This window comes from Phaethon aethereus, assembly GCF_964289735.1.
Source record: "Phaethon aethereus genome assembly, chromosome: 3".
Lineage (NCBI taxonomy): Eukaryota > Metazoa > Chordata > Aves > Phaethontiformes > Phaethontidae > Phaethon > Phaethon aethereus.
In genome coordinates this window covers 85,603,320-85,630,140 of record NC_138576.1, presented here as the reverse complement: position 1 = coordinate 85,630,140, position 26,821 = coordinate 85,603,320, and the positions used below count along the sequence as shown (strand labels likewise).

Sequence of the window (26,821 nt, the reverse complement as noted above, 5' to 3'; positions counted from 1 at the left end):
TGCCCGGAAGAATACCCGCGTAGAGGCTGTTGCAGAATCACTTTTAGGATGCTCTCAGCTCAATTATTCAGCTCCATATAGGTGAAGTCTGATAATGAATGGTATTTCAGTATCAGTCTAGATAATATGCAGAGGCTTTTAACTTGCATTTAATCTGTTACAGGTATTGCAAAACAGAAGCACAGTACAAATTGTGTGGGAGAGAAGTGTACTTGTTAAGGAAAGGTATTGAGCTGTGTTAAATGCACCTTCACAATACACAGTATTATTGTATATTGGCAGTGAGTACTTACTAAGCTCGGTGATGTTATTCAGTAAGCAGAATTTACCAAAGTATTGCTAGTTGATAGTAAATTGTATCAAGCTGATACAATTAACATGTGGTATCGGTAGAAATACATCATAATACTTACAGGAATTCCTGGATCAGATTTTGAGTTGTGATGAAATTCTGTATGGTTCATCAGGATAATGAGATAACCTTATCTTAATTTTTGAGTGCTTGATTTTTTGCAAGTTTTGCCTTCAATCAGTTGAACATTTACATGGGTTCTCTATTAACAGTTGAGCAGCTGAGTTTTTTGAGTTAAGTCTACACATGAGTAAAAAGGCAAGGAGTTCTGAGGAACAATTCGGTATCAACTTTTCATAAAGTCCCTGTCAACAAAACTTTTTTCTTTCCATAGACAGAAGAGAGAACTTCTATTTACTGTGAGTGGAAACAGACATTCACATACTGTAATCTTCAAAACGGTGTTCTCCTATGCAAGGTTTATAACATCACATCCTATCATTAACCCATACCGATCTATTTGTTTCACTAGCACACTTTTAATAAGGCTTTTTCTGTTTACACTAGGGCTCACTGATGTGGCAAAGCTAAAGGGTTAGGGATTACGTCCTTTTAGGGAAGAATCAGAGTCCTTTAAGGCAAGCTTGGATCAATTTGTTAGTCGTTACTTTTATTAACTTCCTAAATTAATAGTTGGTCATGTTTATATTAGAAAATTTTGTCAACTGGCACTTCATTATACAAATAAATTCAATTTTTCTAAACTCTCTTACTCAGTCCTCAAAATGCCAAGTAACTGAACATGGAAAAATACCATATTTGTTTGAATCTTTAATTTTTGTTATACACATAGGGATATACTTTTTCTCTCAATAGAAGTTCTTTTACTTTGTACTTCCTTCTCCTCACTTAGTTTTTTAGGGTGAACCTATAATAGAGTGTGTGTGATTTGTTCTGCTACGAACCATGAATGTATGTTAACTATGTGTGTAATCCAGAAGTTTAACATGCTAAAAATACATCTGTGTTAGTTCCTGTCAAGTTAAATAGTATTATACCCTAAAAGGAAAGATGTACAGTAGAGCTGGTCTTTAGACAACGCCCACCTGAGGCCTTCCCCCCCCCCCCTTTCCCTTTTGACAGGAATGATACTTTAATGAAGCCCAGTACTTACCCTGAATTACTTCTGTTTATTTTGGGGTTTGCACTTTAACCTATTTGTGTGACCTTAAAAGGAACAGGGTAAAGTTAAATCATACTATTCACCATCTTTGTCAATATAAATGCATTGTTAAATCTGAAAACTAAAAACATTTTTTCAGTAATGATGTATGTTTTTTCACTACACTAAAATCATCTTCATAAAGTGAGCAGTCTGTATTTATTTTCATTTAATTGCTTGCAAGTGTTTTCTGGGTGGTAGACTAAACATTCCCTTAACATTTGAAACTGAACTGTCTCATTTATAAACTACAAACAAATTTAAATAAGGTTGGCATTTTTGCATCTCCTTAATAAAATTATGTGTTGCATTTAAATTTTTAGCAAGATGGGAAATAAATAGTCAGAAGCATGCCCCTAATAGATGAAAAGAGGAAGGCCAAATTTTAGATCATTTCTTCTGGTCTCTACTTCGTTCTGTAGTATTAACTAGTCCTGATTGTATTTTTCGCTTAATGTTATTTTAATCTCTGCCATAAATGGGGGACCATGCGGCCACAAAGTCTGCACACACCAAATCTGATGAAGAGCATGGAATTTGTTTAAAATACTTCAAACACCAGTCATCTCTCACAAGAGGATTTAGAGTGGGAGCAGGGGTGCTTGTGTACAAAAAGCGTAAGCAAGGAGAAGGAAGGGAAAAACTTTTCATTTATTCTAAGTTTATTACTTTAAAGGTGGAGTGCATCTCCTTACTAAAATGCCTTAATGCCCACCATCTTCTCTACTGTCTTCCAGTGGTGTAGTATAATTAGTGGCTTTTAATTTTTAGGGTAAGTTTTAGTTTTGCTTTACAGGCATACGAGGCATTTTCCAGTGTACAGATGTAACAGATGTTCTAGGAACCTTTCTGGACTACAGCTCTGTTGCATGGCTGCCTGCAATTGCAAGGTCTAGACTGGGGTAACCCATGCTGTCTTTTTAGTTCTGTATTCCTAAAGTTCATAGTTCACCTTAGGATCTGTGGCCACTGTTAAGTCACAAATGATTAGGGGAAAAATGATCACAATATTCAGCTTTTCCTCCCCTTTTCTAACATGACCCGCATTCCCATCATGCTTGTGCAGATTATATACTGTTTATATATCTTGGCTTTATGCATGAACAGTATATCTAACTTCCCATTTTTTACATGATCTTAACTTTTTTAGTATTTCTCACTGTAGCAGCTAATGAAATTATACCTCTGCAGACAGTACAGTCAGCATACATCAAGCCATTTTAAAAGTAAATTCTGATATACCGTGTGAACTATTTGCTATTTTAGCTAATGGTTCATGCTAACCATTACATACCAAACTGATTGTCTACTGCCCTGTGGCAGGGGGCATGCTCTGACCCCCTGGGTAGCCAAAGGAGGGTTCAAGGCATACGTATGTGCTGTATATGACGGGCTGATTTGTAATACGATTTCCTGTACTACACTTTTTCTGATTTACCGTATGTAGTGTTTAGTAATGGTGGTCCAGATTTTAAAGGATGTTGCCAAGGCCTATGTAGCCACCATCCCTGACAGGGTTGCATAGCCCACATTTTCTCTATATCTTGAAGAACATAAGTAGTACTGGTCTCCTTGTTTCCAAATGTTTATGTTAGAAAAGGGGAAGAAAATTCTGGAGACAATGAGAATGATCAGAGGCAGGGAACAGCTCTTGCACAGGTTGTGTGTGAGTAGGCTGGGGGTCTTCATTCTGGAGGAGAAATTACATAGGGTGTGAGACTGGGTAGGATTTGACTGCATATCCCAGTATAAAAACTAGGGGCCATCAAATGAAGCTGCGAGCCAGACTGAAAACAAACAAAAGTACAAGAGACCTCAGAGTATGAGTCAAAGATCTGTGGAATTCCTTTTTAAGGGATTTTGTGGATGCATGAAGTTTATATGTACTGAAGGGAAGACTTAACAAATGCGTGAAGGAGGTCCACTGAGGATGAATAAACAGTCAAACCACAGGGAATCCCTTGAGCCGAATGTAGTCGGAGGAGTATGTGCACGTCCTTCTCTTGTTCTGCTGAATCTGTAAACTAGCAGGTACGTCTGGGGACAGCCAACTGGGCTGGATGACCTTGCGGTCTGAATCACGGTGGCCATTCTGACCCTCTTCCAAGCATTCATAAAGATTGTGTCATGTTGTGAACATCTTGACCAATGTGAAAAGGTGCAGCAGCTGTTAGTTCTTCTTGGACTCACTGGAATCCCTGTGAGTGAGAGAAATCTGTGGGAGATTGCAACTTCAGTTTCATACCCTGTGGTGCCAGTTTTGGGACCTCTGTGCCTTTCTGAGTCATCTGTGTGTGTGGCAGAAGCTCTAGAGTGGTGAGTGCATGGCTGCCTGCAGGTAGTCAGATATGGCTTCTCATCAGGTAGTCAAACACTTGGAAACACATTTGCATGTGTCTGATTCATACAGTGTCATACACATCTGGGAGAAGTGCCTGCGACAAAAAACTCTGTGAATATTTTATGCACTGCTTTGAGGGCTGACAGCTGCAGTCTTGCTTGCTTCTGTGTGTGTGGGCGTCAGCTCTGGTTTGCCAAGGGACTTTGGCTGTCACACTTGGAAGTGCCCGAGCATCTACCTGTATGTGTATGTATGTATGTGTTTCATTTGTAGTCATCATCTCACTGGCCAGTTAAATCTCGCTGAGCCAGTGTGTATGTGTTTTCAAACCAAGAGTTTCACTTAAATAGTAACGCTCACCCCCCGCCCCCGCCAAATAATAGAGCCGGTTTTCCATCAGACTGTGTCAGGGCACTCAGCTGTAAGGGAATTTACAGGGTGGCCTGTATCTTCTATAGAAATTCTGTCTCCTAACCTCAATAGCCTCTGGTGTAGGAGCTGTGCTCACAGTGGATCTTAAGTGTGGTCAGCAGCTTGTTGCAGTCAGCCTTGTACAGTAGCAGGGAAGTTCCTAGGAGGATGGTTGTAGTGAAGTGAAAATTAGAGCAGTCCTGGCCAGGCAAAGAGAAATCTGTACATCTTCGCAGAAGACTTTCACCCAAGCTATTGCAGTACTTAAGCGTGGAGCATTTTTTTGGGTGGGTACCTGTGTGTAGATTAGTTCTTTGCTCAGAAGTTCTATCAGCTTCTGAGGCAGTGCTGTAGTAGCAAGGAAAGCTCAACTGATCCACTTGCATCCTGACTCCGTAATCAGGTTTTTATGGGAATGACAGCCTGTTGTGTCATGACTTAACGTGTGTGTGTGTGTAGTCCACTCTGCTTTACACCAGGTAAGAATCTAGATTGCTTGTTAACTGGAAAAGTAACTTGCAAATACTTGCTTCATCCTTGCCATCCCCACTCATGCTCTTCAGGAAAGTAACAGCTAAAAGCAAGAAGAGCTTTTGGTCATCTGGGAGGGTCTGTACACAACTCTTGACAGACTCACAGAAAGGTTGCACTGGCTTTTAGTCTGAGAAAGACTTGGAAACTAAGGAAATGTGGTTATGTATATCTTTCTTAGAAGAGGCAATAAGTGTCTGAAATTTAAATAGCTAAAATCTTTATCTAGGGAAAAAAGGTTGGTCTATCTGTAAAGTAGACCTCTGGTTTTGAGGAACTGAAATCTCAGGACTCCTGACATGGGCTACAAAATAAAAACTTCAAAAAATTCAGTTACTTTACAAATACAAGACTGACTTTTGACTCATTTTCTTTTGGAAATGCAATGAAAATACTGTGATCTAGAACACATCGGTGTGGGAAACAGCCATATGAACAGTATCTGTCTTATAATTTCCACCTTTTTGTTAGGTTGCCACTAATGGGATTATTGCAGTGAATGAACCTTCAAGTGAAGAAAAATATCTTGGTCAATTTCCAGTCAGTTTTGGGGCTATTGCTCCTTTTATGGCTGACCTGGACACAACAGATGGACGTGGAAATGTGTATTACAGAGAAGATTCATCCTCAGATATCTTGCGACTTGCATCAGACTATATCAAAAGTGGTTTTCCTGAGACTACTTTTGATCCCAGCAGTGTTGTCATTGTTACCTGGAAGCTTGTGGCTCCTTACCAGGCACCGGGCGAAGATCAGACTTTGGAAGAAAAGGTGAATGTTGATCAGAGTAGTCCTGTACAGTTAAGAATGTGTTTTGTTGTTGAAAAGGCTGTAGCAAAACAGAAGTTTCCAGAATTTTTACTTTATTTTTATTTTACAGTATTTTATTAATTCAAAAGAAAATGCTTGAATCTACATAGCTGATTTCTTTGTATTCCCTGACAACTCTTACTTTGAATGTGAAGTGTGATATCCTACTGAAATAGTAGGATATCCTGCCCTCCATCTGTGGAATATAATCCAGTTGGCTTGCATTTTTCAACAGACTCAAGTCATTTTGACACCAAACTATCTAAAATCTGGTAGATATGTGGATTAATAGGAACTTCAAACTGTGAGACCCTTTTGGACAGATGACATTGCATTCACAAAAAGGTCATGCTTGGTAGCTTGTATGGAATGAAGAAGCAGCTGGAGGTTATTTTTTGTGTTACTTAAAACCATTTTCCCTTTTTAAACCATGTTAGGTACTATCCTGCAAAGATATGTAACTTTATGCACCATAATTATCCCAGCTGATGAGCCTGCTCACAATATATAAGGTTGAGAACATTGACAAAGATTTGCAACCAAAGTTGTGGTAAAGATTAATTTCTTGTGCCTAGCTTGACACAACCATTGTGTTCACAGTAATGGTTCTGCGCTCCAGTAGCAACGAATAGCTGAAGTCTGAGGTATTGTCTTGATGGTTCCTACAGGAAATGACACTTGCAGCAACATGAAACTCGAACTCTTCTTTAAATATTCTGTTTACAGAAATTTTCTATTTAGTCTAGCACATCACTCTCTTTAAGTAGATGATAGAGCATCCTATGCACATTACAGAGCTTAGAATTATTATGTTTTAGGCAGCCTCTCTGGCTATTTCCTAACAGATTTAACTTACCTCTGATAATGGTTTCTTTTTAATGTTTATGCATGCTAAAGCTAAAACTGCATTAGCAAAACATAAGCTTGCATAATATTGATTTCTCCTAGGAAGTACAGGATGCCTTGTCTGTGATGGAAATTCTGATTTTGACTTTGTGTTTAAAAAAATGTTATTCTGTTGTCTATCTTGACTATTTTTCCATGAGTAAATGGATGTTAAATTTTTTCCACAGAGAAACACATTCCAGGCTGTTATAGCCTCTTCTGACTCCAGTTCCTATGCTATTTTCCTTTATCCAGAAGACAGTTTGCAGTTCTATAGTACGTACTCCAAGAACAGTGATGGAAAGATTCCTGCTATGGTTGGCTTTAGTCAAGCCTCTACAAACTACTACTTTTGGGAAAAGCCGGGATCCTACAACATTATTGCTAATGACGAAGACAGCATTAGAAACCTGCACAAGTATGCTTTTTTGTTTGTTTAAACTCCTGAAGAAACATCAAGGAGTTACATGTTTTTCTTAACTGTAGCATAAGTCAATGCGAAATAATAAGATCCTATTAGCCATTGCATGAGAAATCGCAAAATCTGCCACTGGTAAATGTCTACCCTCCTGAGGAATATGAAGACTTTGGTCTAATTTGTCAAAAGTCCATAGTTCCATTGTCACTGGTAGAAGCTGCTGTATACTTGGCTCTTCTAAAAATAGGACCACTTAAGACTTTCACTCTTTCTAGTCTATCCTGGGCAGTCTTTTTTTGAAAGAACAAGTGAACAAGAAGGAAAGGGAGTAAGTTCTAGTAAGTGTTAGCAAGATCTTTGTGGCCCAAATATCTCCTCCTGTTCCCATCACTTTGGAGACAAGAAGGCCAGAAATTCTCAGGAAGAGAGCTCTGGGTGTGGATGAAAAAATGCTATCCAAACTGTCAGGGGTGTTTTATAGGCTGAATAAACTGTACCTGTAGATAAGTATGTGGATAAGATAATTCGGCAGTTTTCTTCTGATATTTCTCAGTGAAGGATAATATCTTGTGTAGGCTGGAAATACCACACAGCTTGTGATGGATGATTTTGATTTGGCATATGCTTCTCTTTGATAGAAGCAGCAATGCTGGGAAGCAAGGTGTCTGGGTGTTCGAGATTGGTAGCTCATCTGACAGTATTGTGCCTGCCAAGATCAACAACATTTTGGAGATCCTAGAGTCCAATGAACAAGACCAGGAGATTACTTCAAAACCATTCATGTCAGACTATGGCTCCACTGAAATGAGACAGCAGTATGTCACCAGTAGTACGGACAGCACAGAAAAGGATCAGCACCACGTTACATATAGTGTTCCTCAGCTAGCTGCAGAAGACTTTCTGACTTCATACCAAGATGTAACAGGAACACCTTCAACTGAATCTTCTTACAGTCATCAGGATTTCCCAACAGCAAAAGCTCCACCTCGCCCATTCCAGGTCCAGCAGTTCCCCCCGCAGCAACCCCAAGTTATAGATGTGGAAGAATTTGATGAAACTGGTATAGGTAAGGTCTTTCCTACAGCTTGGATCCTTCTAAGATGGATAGGTTGCAAAAAAACAGAGGTGTGCAAGAAATTGAACTACTGAATAGATAATCTGTTTCCTTCTCACTACCTTCATATCAGAAAATCTGGACCCGTTTAATAAGTTTTTGTTACTCATTGAGGTAGTTAACTTGGATGTCACCTCAGATTCAGATCCTGCCAGTCAAGTAAACTAGTTCCTTAGTCAGGCTCACAGGAGACCACATTTACAGTGTGTCTGTGGAACCTGAATCGCTCCGAAGGAAAGCTTCTTATAGAGATAATTTTATTCCTAAAGCTGACACATTCTTAGCAGAAACTATTTCCCCATCTCTTTTGCCCAGGGTTGTTGTTAAAAGTATGATCTTAACTTTAATAGCTGCATTAAGTGGCTGTTCCTGGTAAGGATTTTATGATGAGTTCTACTGAAACCTAGCTTTTTTGCCTTTCATACACGTGTTACTGAATACAGGTAATTTAATAAAGATTGGGAATAATAACTGTTGTAAAAATTGTTGGCTAGGGTTTCGTGGCCTTAACTTTTACAATGGTGGGATTAGCAATTCTAACTTTAGTGTTTATAGAAAATTCAAAACAGTGTGACTGACTGCCCAGATGTTAATTGTTTCTTGAAGCAGATGTGAGAATTGCTATCTCTATGAAATAATAGGGCAAGACAATTAGGATTACAGGGCGCATCAGTTGGTGCGTGGTCCTGGGTACCATAATGATTTGTTTTGTTCTGAGGTTGGAAAAGCTCCTTTTTGCTTTGGTTTGGAAGAGGGACAGGTTAAAATTATTGTGTGTTTAGTTTCACCAGGACAGTTTAACTGATCTGTATTAATATAGATCCACTGAAGTCAATAGAATCAAACAGTTTTCTAACATCTGAAGTCCTGATGTTTTCTGCAAAATACTAGACTGTTACTTGCATATTGCAAGGTTAGCAAAAGTCAATTGCAATTGTTTGTTTTCCTTAAAAAGAAAATGAAAAGACTAATCAAGTGAGTCTAGAGATCTTTTTAAACTAAACCAGGGGTATGTGAATATTATAGTAATTACATGAAGTGTGAGTGTCTGGTCTTATTTTCTACAGTGTTTCGCTACCACACAGATGTCCAACAGACCTGTGCTAACAACCGCCACCAGTGCTCTGTTCATGCTATTTGCGAAGATTATCCCAACGGATTTTGTTGCAGTTGTATTGCTGGTTACAAAGGAAATGGCAGACAATGTGTAGCAGAAGGTAACTTTTTTAAAAATTAGGAACATAAGCAGCAATTGCACATGGCATTCTTGAACAAGGCAACCTGTTTTCGATACTAAAAAAGATATGTTAACTTACTTTTTGAAAGACTTATCACTGGGATGTATTGAAAGATACTTTAAGAAGTGAGCTATACTTTCTAAAATGGTGTGTTTTTTTGAATGAACCAAAGTATTTTAGGTGGTCAGTTATATGCACTATGCATTTTAACATGACTTTCTACAAAAAACAAACTTCTGTAACTGACATAACTTCACAGATAGCATAACATTCAGTGTTTTTTGCTAGAATTAAGTCGTGAAGTTCCAATGTGTTATAACCTAATATGGTTCTTACTCTAGAAATGGACAGTTCAAAGGGGATGAACAAATTAACTTTGATAGTCAAACTAAAGAGCATGGCTCATTTTTGTCTGACTCTTAAGCTTTTTTACTAAACGGCTAATCTGCCAGATATTTGTTAGATATCCGTTTAAACTTTGTTCCTGTGTAAAATCCATAAAGGAATTTCTTATGTATACACTTGTAATCCTTATTGTGACTTGACTCAGTATAGATGCGTTTCAACAACTAAAACAGCTGACTGCAGACTTTGTGTTTTATACAGCAGGAAAGCAAAACCTACTACTTAGCTTTCAGTTCTTAAAATTGAATTTTCCAGTGAAAGAAAAGAAGGATCTGATGGTAATGGAATTTGAATTTGCATGTAGGAAATTATATACAGAAGAAAACTAGCAATCCAAAGTAGCTGCTTGTGTAAAACATGGACAGTCTTAGAATGGTCGATAGGTTTGGGTCAAGAAATAGAATAGATTAGACTAATAGGCCAATTATTCTTAACACCTGATGGTGTTAGCCTTCTAGTAGGGAATGAACAAATTTACATTCAGTAGGTATTGATATACAGAAACTTCTGAAGATCACACTTCATGCCACTTACTGTCAGAGATACCGTAACAATGTAGTCTGTTTATGGAGTTATCCCTGCGGACAACACTGTTAATGAGGATAAAGGGCAGCTCTTAAGGCAATTTTGGCCACTTGGTCATCTGTACAGTGACAACACACACACGCACATACCTACGTACGTATGTAAGCAAATTAACGCACTGCTTATAGGGAGTTTCGTCTCGAATTCTGTGAGCATTTGCCATTTATTTCAACAGTAATCTTTGGACATAGTGAACACCCTGAACACACTCCTTGGAGAGTATGTGAGAACTGTCATTCTGTTCTGATGCATTGTATTGATTTGCCAGGTTCTCCTCAGAGAGTCAACGGGAAGGTCAAAGGAAGAATCTTTGTAGGAAATAACCCTGTTCCAGTTATATTCGAGAACACTGATCTTCACTCCTATGTTGTGATGAACCAAGGGCGTGCATACACTGCTATCAGCACAATCCCAGAGACTTTGGGGTATTCTTTACTGCCTCTTGCCTCTATTGGAGGTATCATAGGATGGATGTTTGCTGTGGAACAGCAAGGATATAAAAATGGCTTCAGCGTTACTGGTAACTTCTAAATTAAAATAATGTTCAAAAACTGTACTATGCTTTCCTCTGTCTTGAGAGAAAAGAAATGTGTATTTACAAGCAATATAGCATGAAAACATGTTTATTCTGAGCTGCAGATGGATTGCTTTGTAATCAAACTTCTTGCCATTTGTCTTGTTTACAATGTATAGATACTGGGCTTTTTAATGTACACTGTCAGTCCACAAGCAGGTAAGTCAGTTAGAAAGAAGAATGGCCAGGCCAGTTCCTGTGCAAGAAGGAGATTATTTAAAAGGATCTGATTTTTGGTACTAGAGTGTACAGAGCTACTCTAAAAGCCGCCCCTACTTCTACAAGAAGTCTAACGTGTTAATTGCCTGACTGTACCAACGGAGCAAAAGAGAAATGACCTCATGAAGGTCTGAAATTCTTAACAGAAGCAATTCCTGCATGAGATGCAAATGCTTCTGTTAACTTATTTGAAGGGAAACCCCAGTTGACAATTACAGCTTTTCATCAGAGTTTGAGGCCAAATCTGGTTCGTTGTGCACATGAATTCAAGCTGTAGATGCAATCTGTTCAAGGAGAACATGTGTTTCTTCTTAAAACTTTTATCCTTTACAGCCCTGTACAATGAATTTAGTTGAACATAACTTTTTGGTTTGGGGTTTTCTTGGATTTGGTGTGTTTGAAGCTTGTTCTGGAATTTATAACATATGTTTCTCTTGGTTTTGATTTGGAAACGCATGTATTGGGGTTTTTTGGGGTTTTTTTTTTTAGTCACTGTATTCTTAATGGAGGTTTTCTCTAAAATGTACAACTCCTTTGCCATTTTAACTGGTAGGATAAGGCCTACCATTATTAGCCGTGTTGGAACTTTTCTTTTAATTTTAGAAAACCCTGCTTCTTCAGTCTTACTTGCAATTTAGTGTGTTCAGTGCAAGGATATTATTAGTATACCTCTGAAAGTTATTTCTGTAGATACCCAAAACATTAGCAATTATGCTGCATCAAAGCTTGCAGAAAATAGTGATTTTAATTTTATCTACTAGAAGCAATACTTTAAATAGAAGGATTCAGAAACCGCTATTAAATTGTTTAACTAATACTGTTTCTTTAGGTGGTGAGTTTACACGGCAAACTGAAGTAACTTTTATTGGCAACAATGAGAAGCTGGTTATAAAGCAGAAATTCAATGGAATTGATGAGCATGGTCATCTTACCATCAGCACAGAAATGGAGGGCAGAATACCTGAGATCCCATCTGGTGCATCAGTCCATATAGAACCATACACTGAACTCTACCACACTTCTAGTTCTGGTAAGGTTCCCTAAGAATGAAATGATAAGAAAGTGCACATTTCTCAGAGCAGAGAGTAAGACAATCTGAAAAGCTTTATTTTATTCCCTTCTCAGCGAGTCTACTTGGGACTGTTTGATTTATAGAAAGTTGCTTTTTGCCTCTTAGGAAAAGGTTCCAAAAGAAGGTGGATTTTGAGTGGGACAGTGCAAACATTTCTAATTTTTACTTTTTAAAAAAGTGAGTTTAACTTTCTCTGTACTCATATTTGCAAAACACTCTTGATTTCCCTTTTCATTGGCCTTATTTTTACACCACTGATGGCAGTTACAGAAGTTGCAAAGCTTTTTGTAGGGTCCACAGCTCTTTATTAGCAGCTGTACTGGTGTATACCTTTTTGTGGTAATGTCATCAAGACCAATGGGCTTTGGTCTTGTCCAATAAGACTGTGCAAACCAGTTATTTACTAGTATGTGTCACGTAAACTGCATTGCAGTGACTGTGCCTTGTGTTAGTTACAAGCATTTGTCAGTATTATTTGAGCTGTATTTGAACAGCTGACCAGAAAATTAGGAGTCTCTTAATTCCCTTATCCATTTCCTCTATTGTCTCTTCAGTACTTTTCTCCTCTCTCTCTCTTCCTTATTTCAGACTCTGAGATTTGGTAAGAGAGACGTTTTTTCATTTCACCAGTTGCAGAGGAATCTCCCTTCTTTTGCTTTCTTCTTCCTGGATAAAATTATGGGTGCTTCAACACAGCAAAAACAAAGTGAGGTTGGAGTGTTGCTGCTGGCCAGCCAGCCCAGCTGTCAGAGCCATAAAGAGGAAGTAGCCTGTGGTGCACCCAGGTGCACATGAATACTGGAGAGAGTGGATTTTGCTCCCAGGGCACACTTCGATTGTGAGAGATAGCTGAAAATGGTGTGGTTGCATCATCACTGCCTTATATATGCTAATGTCTGGCTTTGGTATCCAGTGATGAACCCCTCTTGCTGCTTTGCCTGTCATTATGAACTGTGAGGAGGAGGAGCTGGAGGCAACAGGAAGCTTCCGCTTTGACCCGAACAACTTCAGAGTTTTGGAGGAGTTGTTTGGGCAGTGTGTGCTCTGTAGAACACCTGCCTTCTTGGCAGAAATGCTGTCCCCATGGAGGAGAAGCCAGGGGCTGGAAGGAGACAGACATCCTTGAGACTGGATTTGATTTACCAGTGTTCCAGTAGTTACTCTTCTGCTGTCCTGTGGCATATCTGATAGACCATTACTTCGCAGAAATCCAGCTTTTGCTAACTGATGCAAGTGGATTGATAGAGGTGTGTTCTGGTGTCCAGATGAAGAATAGTGGAGTTCTGAGGAGCTTTCTGTTGGTGGGAGGATCCACAAGCCCAGATCTGCTTTGAAGAGTCTTGGTCATAATTTTTCACAGTACAGAAAACTGTTGTGAAGCATACAAGAGCCCTCAGACATGCATCTTCTTCAGGACTCTCAAAATCCAATGCCAATAGACCATAATGAACTAAAAGTGGGTGTAGCTTGATGCTGGTGAGGTGGCTCTCGTCCTTCTTAGCTTATAGATCCATTACGTAAATTCATCTAAAGAAACCCCTGAGTTTCCAAGTTGAATTTTCCTTTTTTCACCTGGTAACCCACAAAGTAAAGTTAAATTTTTAAAATATGTCAAGATAAATTAAATGACTTATTCCTCAAGGCTGTGATATCTGAGAAGAGTAAGCTTAGTAAAGTGCCTTTTCCTTTGCATGGAAATACATCCACTTTCAAGGCTTATTGCCTTTGAAATTTCTATTTACGCTACTTAACCTGTATCCCAAGTCTACAGATAGCACTGGGCAGAATATTTTTGCTCGCTGTTCTCATCAGCATATTTGTTGCCATGTTGCAGTGATCACTTCATCATCCACCAGGGAGTACACAGTGACAGAGCCAGAAAGGGATGGGGTTGCTTCCACGTACACAGGCGCCTATCAGTGGCGACAGACCATCTCGTTTGATGAATGCATTCATGATGACTCTCACCATGCCGCTTCAGCTACTCAGCAGCTGTCAGTGGACAGTGTATTTGTCCTGTATAACAGCGATGAGCAGATTCTGCGATATGCTATGAGTAATTCCATTGGCCCTATCAGTGGTAAGTATGCATTGAAAATCTTTCTCTCTTTTGTGAGTAATTAAGATCAGGCCTCTATATTTTTCTAACCTGCCTTAGCTGGGTTAATTTAATGAGTTTTATTAATTTGTTGCATTAGTCAGTAGAAGTTTGGGTCCAGAAATTAAAAAGATAAATGGGGCTGTTGAAAGTTCTTATTTTCACATGGGGAAGAGTATTTAAGTGATTTATGTCGTCTTGAAATTTGGTAGAGTTTATGCGTCTAATCCCTTGAAATATTCTCAACAAACCACCTTGAATCTATTGCTGCTCAGATACATGGAGTGTATCTTTTTACCTTTGCCTAATCTATAGCTACTCTATAATGATTTTTTTGTATTGTCAGAGCAAAGGGCAAAAGAGGGGAATAAGACTTGCCGCTGAAACAGCTGGTTTCTATAATTTATCTTGAAACATAGCATTTTATCTTTGGAAGGTGGGCAACCTATGAACTGTATTTTGTTGGATGAGCTGTCCAAATTTGTCTGTTTGCACTAAAATCCGGAAAAAAGCAGATGAGCACAAGAAAGGACTGTGCTCCTTTTTTCTTTGTTACAAAGATAAAGTTATACTAATTAAAATGAACAAACCAAGCTGTTAAGAATCACATTTTGAGTCTAATGTCAGTGGCTGGAAGATGTATTATCTTTGTCCGTCTTGGTCTTCAGAGAGGTTTTAGTGGCTTTTCTATTTTTTAACTTGGCAGTCCTTTGCACAAGGAAGAAGGAATACAGGTGCTATTGCCGTATCTGAGATTCATGTCCTGCATATCACCTGCGAGTCCCCTTCTTCCTGTTGCAAAAAATGCTCTCTTTCCTTGTTTCATGTGCCCTACAAGCAATCTTCTTCTGGGCCTTATCTGAGTGTTATTACTTGGATAGAGTCACCATGGCTAAATGTGGTCTTTCTTGTCAGATGGTTCTGCTGATATTAACCGGAATCCTTGCTACACCGGTACACATAACTGTGACACCAATGCGATATGTCGTCCAGGAACTGGAAATCGTTTCTTCTGTGAATGTTCAGTTGGCTTCCGTGGAGATGGAAACGTTTGCTATGGTATCAGAAAACTTTAATTACAAAATGAAAGCTAATGTAGCGTTTGGTTTGCTTGGAATGTTTTGGCCCCCAGCACTAGCCATTCCATCAAAATGAACTGTCCTGAGAGGCTGGTTTTGGGAAAGATATGTTAGAGGGATGCTGGAGTAGCTGAGGTATCTCAATAACTAAAGTAAGCAAGTTTGATCATCTTGAGGAGTCAAACTTGGATGTGTTTTGCTAGCTTATAAAGCATTTTTCCTACCTAGTTCATCTTTTCATAAAACTTGTGGGAACTTAGCTCTGAGAAATTTACTGTTCTGCAAGTTCTGGTTAAAATCAGTCAACTAGGTTAAAAATTCTTGAGGGAAACGAGGAATAGCGTATGCACATGCATACAGAGCAGAGATATGTGGAACCCATTGAAATGTTTTCAAGATCTGCTTTGAAAATCCTTTCTGTTCAAGGAGACTAATTTTCCATCTCTGTGTTCTTAATGTATTGGAGTTTTGTTTTATAATCAAATTGCAGCACAAATACCTGTTTTCAAGAGGCGAAAGTGTGTATTAATGAAATATGCCTCATCCCTATTAGTTAAACTGAGTTGTTTCTTTAATAAAAAGAAAAAAAACCCCACAACCCTCCCCCCCCACTACAACCCTTAAATCAACTTGCAGATGAAAACAACGGTATCACACTGTCCTTCCCAGTCCTCTGGTGCTGCGAGTTGAGCAGCAGTGGATTAGAGATCATAGAATCCCAGATTGGAAGGGACAGAATCATGGAGGTTGGAAAAGACCTTTAAGACCATTAAGTCCAACCATCAACCCAACACCACCATGCCCCCTAAACCATGTCCCAAAGTGCCACGTCCACACGTTTTCAGAACACCTCCTGTGATGGTGACTCCACCACCTCCCTGGGCAGCCTGTTCCAATGCTTGACCACTCTCCATAAATAAATTTTTCCTAATATCTAGTCTAAACCTCCCCTGGCGCAACTTGAGGCCACTTCCTCTCGTCCTGTTGCTAGTTACTTGGGAGAAGAGACCAACACCCACCTCACCACAACCCCCTTTCAGGTAGTTGTAGAGAGTGATAAGGTCTCCCCTCAGCCTCCTTTCAAGGACCTGGAGGATAATCTGGTCCAACCTTGCTTGGCAAAAGCACAGTCTAGACAAGATGGCCCAGCAACCTGTCCAGCCAAATGTGTAAGGATAATGAAAGGGGAAGTCTTTCCTAAAGTTTATGCTCCCCCAGTAGATACCACTCCTTCTGATCGCTTTGTAGGCTGCAGTTTCTTTGTCAGTGGCTCCTCCTTCCTCTCTGATTTAGTCTTCTCTTATTACTCCATTATAAAACCTCTTCTGGGTTTTTTGGGGTGCAGATTAGCTGAGGACACAGTTACCTGAAAACTTATTTGCTTACCTCTTAAGAGGTATGGTCTATCCAAAATATAGTTTATGCAAGCCTGCTATTATTCAAGAGTCGCACAGTTTCTGTTTTTCTGGCATCAGTATTAAATGCATCTTTGTAATAACTGAACCCTTACAATATTCTAGATGTTGATGAATGTTCAGAGCAACCAGCTGTATGTGGCAGCAATGCAGTCTGCAATAACCAGCCAGGAACCTACCGCTGCGAGTGTGTTGAAGGATACCAGTTTGCAGCAGATGGGCGGACTTGTGTTGGTGAGTGTCACATTTTGTAAAAGCACTGACCACCAGCTTTCAAGCTATGATTCGTCTCAGACACACAGAAAACTGAGCTTCTAGGATCTGTGATGACTTCTAACGTGAGTTGAATTTAGGAGTTCATGCTGCAGTTAGTGATTACAGTCCATTAGGTAACTGAAGAAGGTGCCTAAACTACTTTGTTTTTGTCTCATAAAAATTCCCCATTCAGACTGTTTCCAAATAGAAAGTAGAAATTATTATTGAATGCTGCTGTCCTTTCTGTACCATTATTTGGCTGGACGTTTCACCTGGAAGTAAAATTCAAATTTGTAAAAGAAGAAGAATTGAAGTGAGCAGTTACTAATTTGGTGTTATTTCACAGCATCTCACTTTCAAGATGAGGTAGAGCTTTTTCTGCATTTTCTGTAGTCCTGCACTTTGGCTTTTTGGAGTTTTGAGTTTTGTTTCTTTCTTAGATCTAATCCAGAATTAGATTTAACAGATGAGATTTTAGTTACAGATTCATCCCTTGGACAAGGCAGTGCACAAGTCTAAACCAGTGTGTTTTGGCTATTGCAGGCTTATTCTGAAGTGAGTTAATCATGCTAAAAAGGAGCTATAACTACAGATCATTTCACTGTTAAAATCTTTGAGATTTGGAGGAAATCTAGCTGGTTTGTTAATGGACCATTAAAACTTCAAATTCGGTAGTTGTCCCTGAATTACTTATTTTTATTTAATTTAAAAACATTTTTCTGGAGGAAGCCTGAGTTAATCTGTACTTGCTGGACTAAGGTTGTCCTAACGAAGGATACTTTTTCCTGTTTGCTGTGGTTTTTCACTAAAATTGTAGAAATTCCATTGGGTAGCTGGTAGAATTGCAAGATGATTGTGTAGGATGTGAATTGAAAGTAAATTTTCCATATAGAAAGAAAAACATTGAGCTTTGCCCTTGAGAACATTAAGCTGATTCTTCTGGATGTCATTTATATTGCAAATATAAAAAGCTAAATTAAAAAAAAAAAATCTATAAATGGCACATAGAAGAGGGGTAATGACTCTACTGCTAGAGCTGCAACTGTCAGGATAGAATATAGATGAGGGTTTTTTTTTTTTTTCCGCCCCGTTAGAATTTTTGTCTTTGTTTGCAACCCGACAGTACTTCTGTACTGACAAAACCTACACACAGTCTTCCGGTATGGTTGGATCAGTTCCTATTTCTTTTGGAAATAACTGGTAACAGCTGAGGATTACATTTGCTTCTTTGGGGTGGAAGCTTAATTACCCTTTGATCAACTAATGCATTCAGGTCTTTCCTCATTATAACTGAGACTTTCTTCAGCTAAGACTGAGGAGCCTTCATCTTGCAGCAGAAAGTTGCATTACTTCCCTTAAGGCTGTGACTTTGCGTGCTGTGTATTACATTCCATCACGAGCCCCATTTCTCTCCTCCAGATTTACCATTCATGTCTGCTCACAGTGCACCCTAAGGCTTCCCTTTGTTGCAGAACAGTTGGAAAAAGCAACTTCTACCAGGACCTGGAAGGGATAGGGTGGGATGTGGAGGAGTGGCTTTATGTTCTTTCCATTATGTCCACCACTGCCCTTTTGTCACTTGGACCTGAAAGGGAACATTCTTCCCTCCAGCCATGACCCTCCTGGCTTCACTCTACCGCTTTCCCATGAAGTTGATGTGTTACACTTCTAACAAGCGCTAAGTAATTCCTTGCCCAGCTTGAAGGATTTCGGTTTGATCCCTTCCTTCAATCAAAAGGAAACTTCGCATCTGTAAGACTGAAGAGAGGGAAGATGAACTCTAGTTTCCCAACAGATTGAAAATAAATGTCGTGGTAATCTTGCTCCCCTTTCCATGCGGGAGGGTTCTATAACCCACAGACAACTTCAATACCAGAAAGGGCAACAGCTGCCCTCTTTGTGCTTTTGCAGCTTGCTCTGGGATACCAACTCTGACTCAGCTTTTCTGGAACTGCAGCTTTTTCATACCAGCTGTGTGACTCACTGGATAGCTTTAGAAGAGAGTTGTAAATAAATCCTGTTCGCCTATTTGTAGGCTGAGGAATAGGAGGACCTGGGGACTCCCTTCAAGCTCCAGCTCCATCTTAGGCATTCAAAATGCAGTTCTGAATAGATTATTTTGTAATTTAAAACTTACTTCATCAAACAGAACAGATATAAGTGATTCTAACAATTACATCATCTCCTTCAGAGAAATTGAGAAAATGACTGTTTTCAGATCTGGCTCTGATAGCAGATTTTTGTTATTTCCCTGCTGATATTCTGATAGTTTCTTTCTGTGTATTGTGATGAAAGGAGCATTATAGAGTCTCAACTTGATCCCTTGTCAACTCCTCGTAAGAACTGTGTAAGGAAAGCCTCAGACTCTCTGTTGCAGCAGCTAGAAGTCTGTTCCTAGATGTACACGCTGCAAACTCATCTATTTCCGGGCCCAAAATTTTTGTAGTATTTTGCATCCTCCTATTTTAAATACCATGATTTCCTTTCCTCTTCCCTGACATAACAGGTAAGCATAGGCAGGGCTCCAGCGACTTCCTGAGGTAATTTGTGTGTAAAGCAGTGCAGTGCCTTCAGAGTCTCTGCTGTCAAAAATGAGAAAGTTACAAAAAGCTGCAGGACTGGTCCCAGCTTCCACAGTTGGTGAAAAATCTCTCCAATAGTTGACAAATGTGTTTACATTCTATTGAGTGAGTCATAGCTCCTATCTGTTGCCAGGTGATGACAGCCTTGGGTCAATGCGAGGTTAGTGTAGTGGGATATCTAATAAATCCCAGTGCAGTGAACTGGCCACTTACCTAGCATGTGAGGTACCTCTGTGAGGTGCCTTACATTTCTTCATCCGGGACTCCTTTTTAGAAACAAAACTGTCATGGATGTTAGGATCTGTCACTGTGGTAGCTTTTCTGTCCTCTTCTATATTAACAGACATCTCTGAGGTGCTGAGGACAATCAGATCCTTGGGAAACATTAACACCAGTAAAAGGGGAGATATGGGCAAAAAAAATCCCAACCCCCAAACCAAAAACCTAATTTTCCTTGTTTCCATTCTCTTCTGTATGCTTTCACAGCTGTTATTCTCTCCCTATAATCTTATGAGCTTCAGACTTTGTGGAAGAGCATTCAAATTTTAATCTTCTCTCTTGTACATCTAACCTGCAGCTGTTGAATATGTCGTAAACCATTGCCAGATGGGCACACACAATTGTGACATTCCTCAGCGTGCTCAGTGTGTGTACACCGGAGGATCCACCTACATCTGCACGTGTCTCCCTGGCTTCTCCGGAGATGGGCGTGCCTGTGAGGGTGGGTGGCACCATTTATTGTGGGGTTTTTACGCTCTTTGTTGCACAACTTGGCTGGTCATTGCAATGTCCTATAGTTACTTGTGATTTAAAGTAGGAAATTTCATAGTTTTAAGTCCCACAAGCAGGCATTGCATTAAGCTCTTTGTCCTTTCCTACCCTCACTTTTGGATTCATTCTTCAATATTTGAGCTACAGAAGGTCCAAGATGAGGTAAATGCAGAAACTGCAGAGTTGCAGCTAGCAGACCAGATCTTCACCTGCTGGAACTGTTTGCACTGCATTGGTTTATATTACTAAGGTGGTGATGCACAAATGTTCAGACTATGTAAAAAGTGTTATATTCTATTTCATGTCAGTTGGAGTGCGGTGGGGGAGCAGCTTTACCTAACTACATGTTGGAAACTTTGCTGGCCAAATCCTGCTTCTCTTGCTGTGTTAAGACTTTTTCCTTGAGAAACATGGACATACATTTCTAAAATACTGTGTGAGTTAACAATGCTAGTTACCCATTGGAATAGTAGAGTGCAGGGGTTTGCTGAGAGACAGAACCTTAAAAAAAAAAAAGCATGCATATATTTTCTTTCTCTTCTTTGCATTTCTGTACAGATGTTCTTCCAAAGGTCTCTAATTCTGATCAGATATTCTAACATAGGAACCTGAAAGTAATATGGCAGGTTTGCACTTTAATTCATTACTTTAATTTGTCCATCAGGAGGAACAGTTATCTGAGATTGATCTTTTCTTTTACAGATGTAGATGAATGTCAACAAGGCCACTGTCATCCAGATGCTTTCTGCTACAACACTCCTGGGTCCTTCAGCTGCCAGTGTAAGGCAGGTTATCGTGGGGACGGTTTCCGGTGTGTGTTAGGAGGTAAAATTTTATAGTTCTTGAAAGCTGGACCAGAAATTTAATTTGGGAATTGGAGGATATATGTTAATTTGGTTCCTCTCTGGAACAGATTGTCTTATTGGGATATTTATTCTTTCTTAAGTCTTTCAAGTTTTGAACTTCACCAAGCTGATGTCACAGTCTGTATCTTGACTATTGTCATTTTTCCACAATACTCTGTTCAATGGCCTTTTTTATGATTTGTTTGTTCTATCCTCAGCAATTCTCAGCCCCAAGCTGATACTGTCTTGAAGTTACCGTATGTAAACATTTGACCACAGATTGATTTGGTTTGTGTACACAGTAGTCACTTATAAAACATCTGGAACTGTTTGCAATGTAAATGAAATGTAACAATTACAGGAGAAAAGTGAAGGATGAGACCGAAGTACCTGCACTGTTGTCTTCAGTGGAATCTAGATGCCTACATGTCACATATAGCCACCAAGAGTCCAGAAATACTAACTCCAGTTTCTAACTAGCACTTAATTTTTTTCTGTATTTACCCAGCTTGTTCTCTATTTAGTGGAAAGCTGTTTACCCTTCCACACTTCTGTTCTTGCATTGTAGTTTGGGCCTTGAAGTATAAAATTGCTGATCTTGAAGGTGCTTTAAAAAAAGTAAGGAACACTGAAGCATAGAGTAGTATTCTTATGGTTACTTTCATTCAAAAGCGCAGCAAACCTATGAGTCAGCACTCAGGATTTGCAGAATGGTGAATGCTTTCATCTGGGAAATACAGCCTAAATTCTGTATATATTCAAACCCATTTCTCCTGCTTCTAAGATTCTTGCTGTTGGGCAAAAGACCCAGCGCCTCTCGACAGACTGAAATTCAAACTGTGCAGCTAAGAGTAAGTCATAGGAAAGCAAGCAAGAAGCAGCATGACTGAGGAGGGAGGCTGTCTTTATAATTCAGCTTCTGCATTGTGGTCTTAATGATGTTCAGAGTATTTGATGATCCAAAATTGAGAGGGGTTTTTTGATAGCGGATGTGCTGGCTTAAAACTGCTTGTCTGCATGTCACAATATTACTACCTGATGTGTTGCTGAAACTTAATATTTTTCTTTTGCCACTATATTCCCTAGTTCTGAAGTTGTGACTTTTTGCACAATTGGATACTCATGTCTTAAAACAAAAAGGTAAAGGATCATTTATAGGAAAGGCATAAAAATATCGTAAGGTTGTTTCCGGTTTTGGATCATATTTACATGACACGACTGTTCATCATGTGCTCAACAGCACGTGTTACGTCGAATCACCCAGTGCTGGCAGACTTTTGTATAGGTAAATTGTGGGAAGTTTTGCAGTGTTTAATTCTGAAGCTCTAGCTTTTGCCACTTTGTCAGTCTTTCAATATTATTTTTAACTAACTTTTCATGCATGAATGACCATGTGTATTTTCATTTTAATGCCAGATGAATGAAGAACTACCTAATGTTTCTGGTCGGTGTCAAAATATTTAGCTAACCAACCAGCTGATAAAAGCAGGATTATTCGTCAAAGATGAGAAACTTGATGTGAATAACTTGAAGCAAAATCGAACCTTAAAGCTTCCAGTTGTTCAGGAAGAACTGCAGAGGCAGAAATACTGCTTTCATGTCTGACACATCCCCTTTGTATCTGAAATAGGTGATTTGGTAGACTGATACTTGAATTCAACCAATTAGCTTTATTATCAGGACAAAATTAATTTCTTCTGAGTATATGTGATAGCATATTTAAGTGGGGTTTTTTTGTTGTTGTGGAGAACAACACCTTTTCATGTGTAGTGGTTAGTGTGTTTACTAAACTGCTAAGCACAGTGTACTATTTTGTAGCAGCTTTAAGTTATTTGTTGTTGCTTATCCTGTACACTTCTTGACTTCCCATACTCAACACAGTTGTGTCTTGAACGGGCATTTTTCCATGTCACAGCTTTAATGGTACTAACAAAATATATTGGAGAGTTTTGTTGTATCTGCCATTTTAGTGGGTGGGGATCTGCCAGGTTTTGTTAGTCTTCATATATGCCTCTGATTTTTTTTTTTTTTTTGTGCTGTTTTTTACTATCAGTAGAAGACATGCTTTAGGAACTCTTCTGTGAATTGGCTTTGCTCATTAAGTGCTCTGAGCAGGAAAAAAAAAAAAAAAATCTGTGTGGATAAGAAGTTTTGCTTTTTCTGAATCCTGACTAAGTATAGAGTATTGTAATGCTCTGCTAGTCTGCAGCAATGGCAGTGTTTACAACATGCTTAGCTACTCCTCCCTTAGAGATTTAAAACAATAGCTGCCCTTGGGTTGTCATCTGTTGCTAAAGCTTTAGTAATTTTAAAATGGATATATCCAACGGTTAATCATTGCCAGGACATAGAATCAAAATACACTTTCTGAAGCCTAGCAAAAACCAGCTTAGTTTAGCATCCAATCTGTAAAAGTAAGTTGCTTCAGAATGGAGATTCCAGATGAGGGTGTATTGTATTCAGCGGTAATTAGAGACCCTTTCTTCCCTTTTTAACCACTAAGGTTTTGATCTAGTTAGCCTCAGTCAAGGCACTGAAGTCTTTCCTGGTTGTTAATAGCATGGGAAGTTTCATTCATCCGAATATGCAGCTCTTTCTGCTGTACCTTTTTTTCTGATCCATGTGTACAATTGCTTGCTTGTTTGGTGTCTTTATTATCATATGAAACCTACTGTTGAATCCTAACACTGCTGAACGGCAACTGTTGAAACAAGTGGACTGATAAGTTAAATGGATTGGGAGTCGCACACAAGAGAATATCTGTAGGAGTGAACCAGCAGGTTGATGAAAGAGTTAATGATGCTGGAATGTCCCACTGCTCACAGCTATTAAGAAAGTCTGTACTTCATTATTTCCTCACGCTTCATTTTTCCATTTCAAAAAACCAGATGTCTGAGATTTTCTACCCCTGCAGACCCCAGACACTGTTCACTAAACAGAAACAAATCTAGATTCTTGGAACTAGGGGTCTGACTGTTAAGAGCCATTCGCTGGTCCTCTGTATACAACCTTCCACACGAGAAATGCACTTAACAGGGCAACACTGTAAGTGAAGGATTACAAAGTAAAATGAAGGGACAAAGGGAAGTGTGTTCTTTTGTTTTGGTTTTTTTTTTTCCCTCTTATTTTTTTGGCAAGTTCTGAGAACAGCAGTTTAAAATGTCAGTATAACTCTTTGTGGTATGTGGGGAATAAAGTGATCCACATACCGATTCTGGACACGGTTTTAAATCACTTCTGTCTTTAGCTTGTGAATGAAAACCTGTTTGAGTAGTTAGTAGTAGGTTGAATGCTGTTGCAGAACTAACTGAATTTGGTTTAGTGAACTAGACTGTAATTCCCCCCTGCAAAATGGAAGAAGTCCCATACATTTCTGTTTCTCGTCCTGTTTTCTCAGCCTCCATCTTTTTTTGGAAAAGTCCATAAATCATTTTCTGCAGTGCTACTGCCAAGAGCTTTCCTTTATGACCAGAAAAGACTTTGAATATGCCTTTAGGGGTTTTTTCCCCCCATTCTGTTTGTTTCTTTGCTTATGTGGGAAATGTGTACATGTATGCATCTCACCTGGCCCACTTTGCATATCCATGCTCTTTCCATTTCATTTTTTCAAGTTCCATGATATGTTTCAGTGACTTTTAAATTCCTGATTTCTACTGGTAGTTTACGAAACAACTGGAAAACATATGCTTAAAATGTTAAATAAAAATGTATTTTTCTGAGAAAGGGTATACATTTAGCTTAAGTTCATGGTGCACCGTTCTATGTATTTAGTCTGACTTGTGTGTACTGTAGTCCATGGAACGTAACTTCTTCATCAGGCCTTTGATCTCTGTTCTGCGCTATGGCTTCTCTTCTAGGAGCTCTTTTCTGTACACTGGTTCAATTTTTCACTCTCCTTTTGAACTGTGGTTACCAGAGCTGGACCCAGCATTCCTTGAATCATCTCCCCAGTCCCACATGGCTTCTCTATTCTTGTGTGGTGTTCCTTGTGTATATGCTGAATCCTTATTTACACCCACTCACAATCCCTACAGCACTGAGCTGGGTACTGACAGCTTATCTGCTTGCAGTTATCTGCTGATAGCTGGGATCTGCTGATAGCTTTTTTTTGTTTGTGGTTTCCAAGATGAGTCTACCTTTAGAGTCTGGTCTACACAGTGTAGTCCAAGAAGTGTAACTTTCCACTTGACTCTGTGAATCTCCTAGTTGATTTCAGTGAGCTCATTTTATCTAGTGATGAGGTCCTGTCCTCATGTTTTGTGGCCTATTTCTCTTCCACAGATGATGCAACCTATGGTTATATATTTTCCTCTGGAATTCTAATGAAAGAATTAAATTTCTTAATAAGGAAATTTAAAACCAAGACTAAGGTAATATGGGAACTTACTAAAAATACCACTACTTCATGACATTTGTCCACTGACTCAGGTGATTTTTCAGTTGTTAATCATTTATCAAATTAAGGTAACCCACAATATTGTTGTTGTGGTTTAACCCCAGCCAGCAGTGAAGCACCACACAGCTGCTTACTGTTATTTCAAAAATGATACTGCCCTGTGGGCATAAGTAGAGTGGGAAATGCAAATGGAAAATGCAAAGCTATTAGGTCAGTGTGTTAACCTTCATCAGCAAAGCATGAACTGCATCAAAAAGCAGTGAGAACACATTTTTACTCAATTTCATAACAAATGCTAATCAGTAATGTTTAAGCGGAGATACTGAAAAATACTGAAACTTGATCCTGCTGTTAATAAAAGGCTGTTGCCACCCCCACTTTCCTGTATCACTGAAGATTACCCAAGTCTTGCTCTTACTATTTGTTTTATATCTGTCATTATGAACTAACCCTAGTGTATACCATTTTTCTCATTATTAACATGATCATTTGGCTTGCCTTTCAAATGTGGGTTTCAAGAATGGTAAGAACCTCTGAAAATCAGGGCTGGTAACCTCTGGATATGGAGCCTTGAAATAGGTATGACTTGTTTTCCATTTGCTACGATAAGGTGTAGTAGTAGATGTAACAGCACCGTTTACACCAGGTGAGCATTATTTGTTCTTAGCTCTACCTGTTGTAATGAATGGAAGTTTTCTTCATGCCAGTCAAGAGATCAGAGAACTCTCCTAATGTTAGTTGTTCTGTATCTTTGAGGAGTCTTGACTGGATGAAATATTACTGTATTTATATTAAAGGAGGAGCACTAAGAAACCTCATTTGGGCTGCTTTTTCTGAAAGAAAAGTTACTAGCTGTAAGGTTTGTGTCCAGAAGCTGGCTTACAAAGTAGCCCTTGCATTACCTAAATATGTGCCAATTTTTGTTGTGTGTTTTGTCTAGCTTGTGCTGTTAGCTCATCAAGGCAAGGAATGTGCTTTATTTACTGTGTTAATCTCATCTTTCAAACTCTGTCATAGCTAGCCTCATTTCAGACAGTTAATTAATGCAATTTAAAGCTTGCGACATCAGAGCATCTTCTCTTAAGTATACTGAGTAAAATGTATGACTGTATCAGCAGACTATTTATCCCAACCAACTGTCATCTGTATCTAAGATTATTGTGCCATCATTGCTGCGCAGGCTACAACACTGGACTGGGATTCAGCTCACTTTTCTTTAGATGTCTCTAAATTTTAAGCATAGTAGTCCTGTTCATGATTCAG

At 39.1% G+C, this 26,821-nt stretch overlaps 1 protein-coding gene across 1 annotated transcript in view; it reads left to right on the top strand.

Annotated features, from left to right (window-relative positions):
* NID1 (nidogen 1) overlaps nucleotides 1–26,821 on the top strand; it is a gene marked incomplete at its 3' end in the record, with an annotated part of 46,300 nt that overhangs the window by 1,975 nt on the left and 17,504 nt on the right. Inside the window, exons 2-12 of the mRNA XM_081998472.1 lie at nucleotides 5,269–5,568; nucleotides 6,681–6,910; nucleotides 7,549–7,976; nucleotides 9,092–9,241; nucleotides 10,521–10,772; nucleotides 11,875–12,075; nucleotides 13,952–14,197; nucleotides 15,131–15,274; nucleotides 16,815–16,943; nucleotides 20,124–20,267; nucleotides 21,020–21,142. Of these exons, the coding sequence (XP_081854598.1) occupies nucleotides 5,269–5,568; nucleotides 6,681–6,910; nucleotides 7,549–7,976; nucleotides 9,092–9,241; nucleotides 10,521–10,772; nucleotides 11,875–12,075; nucleotides 13,952–14,197; nucleotides 15,131–15,274; nucleotides 16,815–16,943; nucleotides 20,124–20,267; nucleotides 21,020–21,142 (2,347 nt within the window). The remainder of the gene's footprint in view (nucleotides 1–5,268; nucleotides 5,569–6,680; nucleotides 6,911–7,548; nucleotides 7,977–9,091; nucleotides 9,242–10,520; nucleotides 10,773–11,874; nucleotides 12,076–13,951; nucleotides 14,198–15,130; nucleotides 15,275–16,814; nucleotides 16,944–20,123; nucleotides 20,268–21,019; nucleotides 21,143–26,821) is intronic.